The sequence below is a fragment of the Aphelocoma coerulescens genome, chromosome 7, assembly GCF_041296385.1.
Source record: "Aphelocoma coerulescens isolate FSJ_1873_10779 chromosome 7, UR_Acoe_1.0, whole genome shotgun sequence".
NCBI classification, from domain to species: Eukaryota; Metazoa; Chordata; class Aves; order Passeriformes; family Corvidae; genus Aphelocoma; species Aphelocoma coerulescens.
Window position 1 is genome coordinate 3376233 of NC_091021.1, and position 12206 is coordinate 3388438.

The 12206-nt window shown below is 39.4% G+C and overlaps 1 protein-coding gene across 9 annotated transcripts in view; it reads right to left on the reverse strand.

The window, feature by feature from the left end:
- SPAG16 (sperm associated antigen 16) overlaps positions 1 to 12206 on the reverse strand; it is a 381268-nt gene that overhangs the window by 354456 nt on the left and 14606 nt on the right. For 4 of the 9 annotated variants that reach the window (XM_069021764.1, XM_069021769.1, XM_069021773.1 and 1 more), the window contains exons 1-3: positions 5731 to 6025; positions 2924 to 2955; positions 2393 to 2491 (exon numbers count right to left, since the gene is read on the reverse strand). In XM_069021764.1, coding sequence (XP_068877865.1) covers positions 2393 to 2491; positions 2924 to 2955; positions 5731 to 5788 — 189 coding nt within the window. In that variant the 5' untranslated portion in view covers positions 5789 to 6025. Of the gene's footprint in view, positions 1 to 2392; positions 2492 to 2923; positions 3021 to 3770; positions 3869 to 5730; positions 6026 to 12206 lie in introns of those variants that run through there. The other 5 variants (XM_069021765.1, XM_069021771.1, XM_069021770.1 and 2 more) reach the window with 3 other exon arrangements.

Consider the following 12206-nt stretch of genomic DNA (forward strand, 5'->3'; position numbering starts at 1 on the left):
ACTTCCACAACACTCCTGAGAATTTCCGTCCTTGCAAGAATTTCTGTCCAATGAAGAAATATAAACACCAAATAAATTCATAATTTCTCTAGAAAACAAGGTAAAATGTTCTTGAAAAAAGGGAAATCAAGGATTTTAACGTGTTCAAACAAACTGAAAATCAAGCATACCTAAATTGCAAGATTACTGAATATCAATGTTACTTTAGATTATAATTTAAAATATTAAGAAGACAAAGAACCTTGAAGGAAAGTCTAAGAGCTGTAACTACTGAAGAAAGTTTTTCAGCCAGCTTTCATTTGTGTGTGGGTTTCCAGTTCTGCATCCTTTACTTACGGTCCCTATCAGCTGGATCATTTCTTCCATATGCAGAATACTTTTTGCTTGTGTTGAAAAATAATTTATATTACCTAAAAATGTCTCAGAAAAGAAGAAAACCAGAAAAAAAAAAAAAAAGAGAGAGATGTGCTTATGAAGGACAAATGATGTTACTCAGCTTAGAAACTCTGGATAGTTTTAGTATCTGCAGTTGGAAAATACCAAATTTGTAATTTTTTTTTGATGATCACTGATCTGTGCCTTTTCTATATAATTTATCCAACATAAAGATTTGCACCTAGCATTGAAATGAAACTTTTAACATGGGATTATGTACACAAGTAAACAGCAAGTTTAGCAGCAAATACACACTATCACTTGAAACTATCATCCAGGATATGGTTATTACATAAGTTAATTTATTTTAACCAAGATTACAAGCTAATAATTTTTAAAAATGGGCCAATTATTTATCATGTGAAGAAAACAACCTTCTACTTTGCTTCCCAGCTCAGAGTTTGGATGTTGATTCAATATTAATTTACAGGAAGCACTGCTTCTAACTCAGGTCACCAGAAGCACATGGCTTTTGCAGGGAATAAGTATCAAACAATCGAGTCTGTGCACCTCACAAATATACAGTAAATCGTTATGAAAGCTGTCAGGGAACTAGCAAGTATATTAGAACATTTCTCTATCCATGTCTTTCTGTCCAAAGGCTGAAAATATTACTTCAGTTTCAAAATTATGGAAAAAATGAAGCCTCCAAGTAACAAATCAAGCAGAAAGAAGGCAGACAACTCTTAGCATAAGCTTAAAATCAAAGAGAATTTGAGTTTAAGCACACATTCTCTGCCAGTTCTAAGGAAAGGTAACAGTTTCTTCAGTTTGATTAACTGGGATAGACATTAACATACTGTCTCCTACCACTCCAAGTTCAACAATCAATGAAGAGGTAAAAGATTATTTAAGTACAGCACTGTCAAAAGATCCATAGGTTAAAAATATTCTCCCCTTTTTCACTCTATTTTAACATCAACTCCCCCAGTAAAACAATCATAACCTCAGCTATCCCTAAGGAACAAGAAGAATTTCCACTACTTCCTTAGCATTAAGCATTTGCCATCTCAAACACTTCTGTGATCTCTCACTTAAATTTCTGGCATATTCAATTTTAATACACATAAAGCCCTGGTACTGTCAGTTTCCACTCAAAGTTTGATCTAAAATACAAAACTGATCTGTTGATAAGCACAAGTGCAGAAGAAAATGCATATTTTCCCTCCATTTCGAGGTTAAGTATCATTCACATCATCTTTTCACTATTAATCATTTACTTTTGCAAAACAAAGACTATGACTGTACCCTTCTGATGAGGCTACAAGATAGTGTTGATGTTGGAAAAACAGCAGGGAAAAGCACTTTTCCATTAGATTGTTAAAAACATGTAAATTCAGGTAAATCCTATTTTGAAAAATGCAATACAACAATACTATTGTGTAACTCTAAGCTATTACACAACTGCTTTGAAAATAAACTGTAAATGTAAGCAATGTCAAAACTAATGGCGTGGAATGATTGATAATTTCATGAATATTTTAGTTTACCATAGTGTAACAGTCCATTCTTTATTTTCAATATATGAACAATCCCTTTTAGCAAAGTACTCAAACACAACCTTTTGTGGGTGTTAAGCACATGCAATTTCTTTCCTGTGCCAGGGATCACACTCTCATTTAATCTGCTCAGATAAAGAACAAACTCTAAAATATTGATGCATTGCAATAATATTAATATATTTTAAATAATCTAGCTAAATGTTTGCTATGTGTGTTTGAAATATCAGGTTGTTTACAGAACATGAAATGAACACAAATTAAAGGAAAATGAAACCGAGGAAACATAAATTGTCTTTTCACTATGGCATATGTTTACTCCTAGAACCTTGTAAGAAAACAAGAGACAATCTTTCCCACACAAATATTTCATAATTAGTATAAATTATTGTGTGTAAATTTCAAGCCACTAATGCCAACTGAATTAGAGACTCTTAGAATGTTTAGGAAGCTCTTACTGAAATTTGGGCATCTTCAGTCTGCTCTTGAATACTCTGCAACACTTTGGACAGATCGTCATCATCTTCTTGAAGGCTGAACTCATCATCTGTTGAAATCTAAATGAAATTATGTAAAGTTTGGTATCAACACATTTTATACATCTTTCTTTCACAATACAACTGTTCCCACTCCCATTACAACTGCTGAAAATAATCCCCTCCTTGTTAAAATACCATTTTGCCATATTTAAATAGAAATCGTATTACTGAAATATTTTTATAAATAAGCTGAAATATCTAAATAGATGTTTTATCTAAATAGAAATACTTATACCTTTAAAAAAGTATTTAATATTCAAATAAAGGTAATACACAACAATTCAACTAACACTAAATCTTCTCATTAATAGATATGCCCTCTATTATCACTTTAAAGAAGGAGATTCATGTCATTTCTCCTAGGATGTCTACGTGACTGATGAAGTAAAAAGAATGAAACATGAACACTATACCAAAATATATCAGAAGATTATCAATTTAGTAAGTTACCTCCTCATACTGATAATCATCTTTACAGTCATCTGTTATGGTCATGTCGGCAGGTTTAGTTAAGTCTGAAACAGCTGGTGCACGTGAGGAGTTCCAACTTAGAAAAAATCATCATAAAATAACCATCTATAAATCTGTTATCACCACCTCCACCCTTCTTCTTTTTGACTCAAGACTTTCAACTTTCAAGGTTTCCTTCAGCCTCGAGGTGAACAAGCCCAGTTCGGTGCACAGAGACAGAATTTAGGTTTAAGTTTTTACAGCAGGTTTGATCACCATTAAAAACTGACTCATCAGACCTCAGAAGCCAAGCACTAATTCCAAATTAAATCAGCAGCTAAACTGTGCTCTCAGCCAACCAGTTTTGAGAGGGGTCTTTTTGCACTAGGATTTCCATAACTAGCTTCATGCTCTCAGAAAACAGCATTTTTTTAGCAAATTCAGATGTATGAGTTCAAACAGGAACACCTGAGGTCAAACCCTGAACACCACAGGGCCATTTACCAGAGCAGATACAAATGCCTTAGTAATCACAACACAGTTACAATAAAAAGATGAGGAACTTTCAAAACACAAGAATTCATTTGGAAATTATCTACAGTTCCTTGAAATGCTTTAGAGTCAAACTTTTGATTAAACATAACTACAAACAAGTCCAAAATGAAAGCCAAATAAACATCTTTTCATCCACTAGCCTCACAACCCATGAAAGAATAATGAAATGGTTTTAGCAGATGCTGTTGACAGTTTCCCTAGAAAATCAGTTAGCCTACAAGTGACCCATGTAAATAAACCAGGAATTAACTACCAAAGAAAAGAAAAGCTGGAAATTCAGTACTTCACACACAGAGAAGAAGAAAAAAACCCCAACCATTTTCCAGCTTTGCATCAAGTTGCCCAAATCTGAATTATTCTCCTAAAACCAGGCCTTTTGCCACAGTTTTCACAGCACAGTATACATGTAAAAGTAAAAAATACAGGTAAAAGTATCATCTGCATTCAAGACCACAGCATCAGAAAAACTCAGACAAATTGTATCCATCTGGAAGACTAACAGCTGAACACCATAACCCCCTGATAAGTAATAAACTTTCAAAAACTGGGGATTATTTTCTTCAATTCTCTATTGACCTGACTGTCCTTGTGATCCACTATGGTCTAAACTAGTGTGTCATTGCAAACACTATGCCCAGACTAAATTATTACTTAAAAAATCCTGCAGTTTTCCTTATTATTTTTTTTTCTTCCAACTAGGTGCACTATAAAACAGATAAATTGATTTTTAAAACTACAGTATTTCTCAACAGTGTTAAATCTGCTAAGGCAGTGCTTTCATAAGCACACCACGCTGAAAACAGCTGTGCAGATTCACTAAGGCAGAAATTGAGGCACGAGCTGGAAAATGACATTCCTCCACATTTTTAAATTGGCTTTATATTGCCTTACAATTTAATTCCAGCAAGGCAGGAAAAATTAAGGTATGGTAGGGTCTATGACACTAAAGTATGATTGTTTAGCCTCTAAAAGCATAAAAAAAGCTTCATTTGCAGCTCACAGCTAGAAAAGAGAACAGGTACAGCTCATCTGACCTAGTGACAAAAGTAGAATTTGGGTCATCTGACCAAAAAATTACACATTTAAAAGCCATAAACTTCCAATATAATTTGCTACAATTAAAATGTGGAAAGAACTGGGTGAGGTTTTTTGCTCTAAACCCACAGCAAAGTTAAGTCTAGGTTATGTATCACAACCCTTATACTCGGTCATACTCAGTACAAACCAAAAGCCATGACTATCCCAGCAGTTATTCTGCAGTGGGAAATTAAAGGAGCACCTTTTCCAGCAGCACATTGGGACTGTGAGTCTTAATAACAAACCTTGTCACTCCTCCATAGGTATTCAGCATTTACTGCTCAAAAGCTAACACAGGAGAGGTGACAAGAGCCTTTCCTGCCAGGATTTTAACTCTTGCTCAGGCTGCCCCACCAGCAGTGAAGGATTCAATTCCCCCCTCTTTTCCAAGGGGCACTCAGGAACCCCGACCTTCAGCCAGGAGAGCAAACACCACATTACAGTGAGCAAGACCGCACTGCCTCTACAGGGCCAAAACCCCCCGTCGTATTCACGGAATTGCTTAGGTTGAGGAAGACCTCTAAGACCAGCTAACATAGCACCACATCCGTGCTCAGTGCTAAACGACGTCCTCGAGTGCCATATCCACACAGGGCTTTTTAACACCTCCAGGGATGGTGTGGCCACTGCTTCCCTGGGCAGCCTGTTCCATTGCTTGGCCACCCATTAAACGAAGAATTTTTTCCTGGTATCTCAACCTCCCCTGGAACAGCTTGAGGCTGTTCCCTCTCATCCTGTCCCTGTTCCCTGGGAGCAGAGCCCGGATTCCCCCCGGCTGCCCCCTCCTGTCAGGGAGTTCTGCAGAGCCAGAATGTCTCCTTCTGAGCCTCTTCTGCAGGCTGAGCCCCTTTCCCAGCTCCCTCAGCTGCTCCTGGTGCTCCAGCCCCTTCCCCAGCTCCGCTGCCCTTCTCTGGACAGGCTTCAGCCGCTTTTCAGTCTCGAGGGCCAACAACCCACAAAAAGAACAAACAAGTCTGGGGGATTTTTGACTTTCCCCCCCTACTCTCAACGCTGCCCTCGCCCCACCCGACCCCCGCTCCAGCAGGTGCCGGGGCCGCCTCGAGTGAGGCCGGAGGAGCGCTGAGGAGACGGAGCCCTGAGGCGGGGAACCGGCACCCGCAGCCGAGCAGGGGGACGAGGATGGAGGGGGAAAGACTGGGGAGGAAGAAGGATACTCTGCAGGCTGAACGCCGCCCCAGAGACCGCAGCCGCCGCCGCCTCCTCCTCCGCCATGGCCGCGGCGTTGCCGGGGGCGACCTCTCGCGAGGAGAAGCACCCGCGCCGTGGCGGGAAGAGACCCGGCTTTAATTTAACTTAAATGAATTTAGTTTTAATTCAATTCAGTTTAAAGTAATTCAGCGTTTGTAACTCGAGGCGAAGCTCCTCGCGCATTTGGGAGCGGTGCCGTGAGGAGCGCGGTGTAAGGGCGAGGAGTCTCCCGATGTTTCCAGGGCGTCCCCTCAGGGCCGGCACCTGAGGCTCCTCCGCTAAACACACACCGCCCTTCCTGAAATGGAAGGAAAAACAGCAGGAAATGAGACGGGAAACCCCTTCAAACTCCTAAGAACGGACTAATTTCCTCCGCAGATGGAACATTTTTGTAGCTGGAAACTAAGTCCTGTGAGACTTATTGCTTAAATCCCTTCAGAACCCAAACTCTCCTATGTGATTCTATATTCGCGTTTAAAAGCAGGAGTTTTCCCGGGCAAAAGTTTGGGAGAGTAACTTATATTTGTGGAGAACACACGTCATGGTTCCTAGGAGTTTGAAATAAAGTTTCAGGACTCGACAGAAAAATTTCTGTTGCTTTTTCTTATTTTAAAGCAAGCTTAGTGGTCCCAGTCCTAAATTTCCATTGAGTTAAGGAGCTTTACAGAACTCAGAATCAGTGCTTGAATTAATGTAAAATAACAGAAAATAAGTGCCCAAAGTATCGGGGGGGGGGGGGGGGAAGAAGTAGTCCAAAAAGTGCTAATAGTTGGGTTGAAAGGAGAGGCAGTAGTTTTGCTTGCAGGGTTAACAAAGAAAAGCTAAGCATTGAAATACAGCCTGAAGATCGGAGAAGATGTAAGTGGAGGAAACTAAATTATATCATTCAATTAAGAATTTAGCCTGAAGAAATACAGTCCTGCAAGAGGACCTGATGCCTGTGAAACTATTGGTTTAGCACTTTGCAGAGACTGTCACACAAGATTGCCATTCCTCTCCCATGGCAGACACATTCTTGAGAAATGACAAGTACTTTGGCACTGTCAAAGTCTCCAAATTGTAATAAAAGAACAGTGTTTTGGCACGAGATTGTCACAACACTGCGAAGGTGACAAAAACTGTTGTATTCCCTCAAATTCTGTCAAACACTGTTGTTGAGTTTAATACATGTCAGAGCTTGAACTCAGCTGGTTTCAAGAGGTAGAGAGCAAATGCTGACATACCTTTCTTGATCTTTGATGGCTGGGGTTTTTTTCCCCTTCAGATTGTGACCAGAACAATGTTCTTTCATCATATCCAACCCAACAGAGGCATCCTGAACTCCAGCAGAGTATCTCAAAAAAGAATAAGCAGAAGTGACATCATAAAGCACAACGTCCACCACTCAGCACTCCTAAACTGCAGATTGAAAAGGGGATAGCGCAGTTGGGATGGCTACAAATGAAGGCATCATTCTCTTAGGGAAGTTTCCAATTCCACCACAAATCACAGAGCAAGTGTAACTTTATGTCATACAGGCAACCACAGCTGATTAATCTAAGCTAATACCACTCAGCTCTCCAGCAACGTTTGCTGGTAGCCTTTACACAAAGAGTTGAACAAACAATATGCTGAGCAATACCCTTCTCTGAGTTCTCTCTCTCTGAGAGAGGCCTAACTTCTCCCTACAAATTTTTCATAGGACTTCTCTATCTCACTAAACTATGGAAATATATGGCATTCACAATTGAAGAAGACTGATGAAAGCTTAAAAAGGGCTCAGAAGGGTACTTCGAGGAAGATTATGATTAGAAAACAATTAATAGTGAAGGACAAAAGGATCTCAGTCTTCTTGGTTTATTAAAGGAATCATTAAAGAGCTTTGATCCATGTCAGCGGGTAATGGATTTGGTAAGAAAGGCTATGTGAAGATAGAACCATATCAAGAGAGTATATCTAGGTTAGATATTAGGAAGAAATTCTTCCCTGTGAGGATGGTGAGGTCCTGGCGCAGGTTGCCCAGAGAAGCTGTGGCTGCCCCATCCCTGGAAGTGTCCAAGGCCAGGTTGGACAGGGCTTGGAACGACCTGTGATAGTGGAAGGTGTCCCTGCCCATGGCAAGGGGGAGGACTGGATGAGCTTTAAGGTCTCTTCCAACCTAAACCATTTTGGGGTTCTATAATTTCCAATAATACTGAAAATTAGCTAAAAGTAAGTCATAACTAAAAGCAAAGAGCAATTTTTTTTAGCAAATCCAACTGATTTCAAGTATCCAGAAGGATTTTAAGAACCACGGAGTTCTTTTTTAGAAATTACATTCCCCATGCAGATACCAGCTAGTTCAGGACATCTTAGGGCTCCCATTTTCAAAAGTCAGATATGGTCAGTGCACATTCTATGAAAAAAAGTTGAAGCAAAAAGATAACCATTTCTACCATATATGGAGGTTTGCCAGTACTGTAAAGGACCCATGGAGTTTATCTGATTACTTTTAAATAAAAGTCAATTGGTCAAAGATTGTTATTTCCCAAAGATTTAAAGCTTTGTTTGGAAACAGTGTTTGGTCGGCAACTTCTGAACTCTTTTTGTCATCCCACTGTGACCATATAAATGGCCTCATCATACTGACATTTTCCTTCAAAAGGCAAAACAAGCAAACCAGTTTCTCTCTACCTTGTTCAGAGCCACCTGCCATAAATACTTTGTATTTGATTATTGCTAAGCTGAATTCCAAGCACCCAATTCACCCTGGTTTATAGCCTCATAACAGTCTGGGTTATAAATGATTATCATCTCCCAAATAGCAGCAACCAGTGCTGTTACTGTATCCCATAACTTCTCGTGAGAAAGACATGGAAGCAGCATCTGCTGTAGCTTGAGCATTTCATTAGACAGGCTGTTTGCTTTTCTCACAGAGCAAAGACTGAGGCATGTACCTTGGCCAGATCTATCAGGCAGATAGATCAGCCAGACAAGGTAGAGGATTTGAAAGAGATCATTTATGAAAACTGGACAAACTGGAATGCTCCAGAAGCATTTCCTGTGCTCCCAATCCCTAAGGGCCACCTTTATTACCACCACCTGAAAGATTGAGAGATTCTCCTTGCATTCAGAGCAAAATATCCCCTCCTGCTGAATTCAACAATCACAGTGACCACAATTTTGACAAGTTGAGTTAAAAAAAACCAGAACAACCATGTGAGCTACTTTCAGTGACTTTCCCTCCCCTGCAGGAACACATCCAAAAGGTTCAGTATATGCACTTCATCATAGCAGACAAGCAGCCAACAAAGAATTATCTGCCCCACTGACTTTCACACACCCATTTCTAATTGTTCTTCAACGCAGCTTTTGGGGAGAAAGGACAAGGCAATGTCAGCAACTGAGCTTTCTGAATGAGCACAAAGCATGGCCAGGAACACTCTAACTATCACGATGATAGCCAAGAGGCCATTGTCCACACGGTCATGGTGGAGCACGGGACCACAGCTGGAAGCCAGAACGAGCTGGCAAACATCTTGTTCCAACTTCTGCTGTGCCATCTGGCTTCCAGTGAGGTGACTGACGTTAAATGTATTTTCTCTGTATTACCATCTGGCAGCTGCTTGTACAACAACAGAGTAACATGCAGAATTTGGCTAAGAGTTATCCCAAGAATCACATCAAGGATACTTGTAACACAGACTCTGAAATGGAAAAAGCTTACAAGGAAAGTTTTGTTAGCTGCGGGCATTACAGGCACAGACTATTGCAGGTGGGTAAGAGGGAGTGGGAATTATATATCCCTATGTTTTTCATGTGTTTATTTTACAGAGTTCCCATAGAAGTTTCTACAGGGAAGGAAGGGACATGCACGCAGGTTTCCTAAGGACCCAAATATTGTATCCAGTGAAATGTCTGTTCTTGAGAAACATCAGCACATTTGCCATGCTGTAGTAACACAATCACTATCCCAACTTTAGAAAAGCAGGACTTTTCTTTTCTTGCTGTAATGTTGTATGCCAAAGGTACTTCTGAAAAAGGAAGGAGATTTAAGGGGTTGATCAGTACAAACACAGTCTCAAAAATATGCTACTTTAACAGAAATTTCCTCTAAAAATATCAGGATTGCCAAATGCAGTGTAACTACAGTGTAATAATAGCTGTAATGCCAGGTCGTCTTTATAAAGGTCCCATTTGCAAAGTGTAGGGTCCATAGTAACCTTGCTGAGCTTTAAATGTAACAGAATAGGGTGCTTCAAAAAACAGAGTAGGATTTTTAATAAATATGATCCCATGATAGCTTAAATCAATCAGCGTTCTACTTTACCTCCTGCTGTGCACTCCTGCTTTTTCCCTTGCTCCTACGTTGGTGCTCATATGATTCTCAAATAATTTAAACCTGAAAAAGCTAGTCCAGATGAAATTTAAAAAAAATAATAAAGGTGGGGGACTGTTAGCTTTTTTCTATTTGGTTACCTTTTTTTTTTTTTTTATGAGGAAAAGTAACACTAAAATACTAGAGGTTTGGCATTCAGAGTTAAGCTGAAGTGACTAAAAGTATTTTGTCTCTACTCTGTAAGAAGAACATTAAATATATAAGGCTCTGCTATGTTTCCAGGTATTTCTATAGATTAGATGTAGAGTACACTAAGTCTCTTAAAAAGGGATTTGAGTGGCGATCATTTGAAAACAAAAAACGTCTGTTTTCCAATGCATCAGCAGTTCTGCTGATGGTCATTCTCCTAAGCATTTTATTGAAGCCCAATGAGCATTAGGTGGAATACTAGTTACACTATTTAATCACCTAATGCAAAAGATTGCTTGCTTTAATAAATTTCAAAAATCCAGTCTGATTTCTGGCTTTGATCTCACACAGCTCTTTCACAGGAAACAAAGAGACAATAATCTGCTCAAAACCCAACAATATAAGTGCAAACAGAAGTATGAAGAGTTTTGACTGCACTTAGAGAAAAAATTGAGAGTCAACAGTCAAGCATTTTGTCAATAATACAGCAAAGAGATCAGTACAACATGAGCACAGGGCACGGCTCTGTGGAGTGCAGTTTTCCCACTGCAGACCCTGGCAGGGTAATATATATAGTCCAGTCTGTACACTGTGATGTATAATAGAAGAGTTATCCTATCCTCACTCATGCTGCTCTTGCCAAGAACTACGGCCTCCACACCTCTGGCTGGTGTTGCCCTTGAAAATGATCAGGAGCATTGGACAGACCGATTATGTTGGCTCTCCCTGTTATAAATTTAGGAGCATTTCTGCATCACAGATAGAATAAATTGTGCTAAAAGACAAGAGAGGTGCCATATAGTACCTTTTTTATTTTAGAAGTGTAGACTGAGCAGTTAGAGCAGTTCTCTCCAAACTCCAGTTTTACAAACACAAGTATTTATACAGCTTATAGGGACTAATGATCATTGCTTCCTGATAATTAGAGGCTTTTCCCTTAGTATGTTCTTCTCCTCTTGGAAATTAAGTTTAGTTAATATGCTCTTCAGGGCAACTGTGACCACAACGCAGCTTATACACTTCTACTACAAGCTAAGAAAAAAATTAACTCCATGTGGCTGTTGTAAAAGGAAAAGCCACTACCCTTAGCACAAAAGACCAGAGAAAACAAAGGGCTGTATTTTTTCCTAGTCTGTACTTAGCAAGAGAGGCAAGAATTGAGACACCACCATGTCAGAAAACACGAGCCAAAGGACAAGCAACACAAAAGCTTACAGAAACTCTTCTTTTTTCTTATTTTACCATGCTTCCAAGGGCTTCACTACTTGTTACCCAAGTGATGCATCTTCCCATTGGAATTCTAAGTCTCATAGTAATAATTAGCACATGCCAGAGTCATTTTAGGTGGTTTCCTGCTCATTTTTTTGGTTTTTGGAGATCATGTATGTACATGCTCACATTAAAACCAGACATGACAAAGTTTTCTCTGTCAAAATCAGATTAAAAATTTACATAAAGGAATACATCTACCAAAACCATAAATTATTCAAAAGGATTGGGTGCTTCAACAAAATTTTCTCCTTGCACCCAATCCTGTCTTTATCTGTATGTTAGTAAGATAGAGGGCAGTCTCCTTCACTTTTTTTCCTTCTTGTTGCCCCAAAAACACTTGCCTGCTCTTTGCTGCTTTCCTTGCTTGGGCTCATTCCTTCCTTTTTTGCTCTAGCTTTCCCTATTCTGACCAACCATTTCAATTTCTGTTTTTAGCAACTTTGACAACCCTTGGCTATTTCTTCAACCTGTGTTTTCAGAGATAGGCCTAAAATAAACTGCTTTTTCTTGTTCTAAAAGAACCAGGAAATTATACCAAGAAAATGGTCCAAGAGGTCACAGAATTTGGTGCAAAATAGGCAAAGAGTAGCAGGGGACTTGTAACCAAAAGCAACGTTTGCTAGCAGAGCTTTTAGCCAAGCCTTTTCTCATCTGCTTAAAGTTTGTTGCCTTGATGAGAGAGAG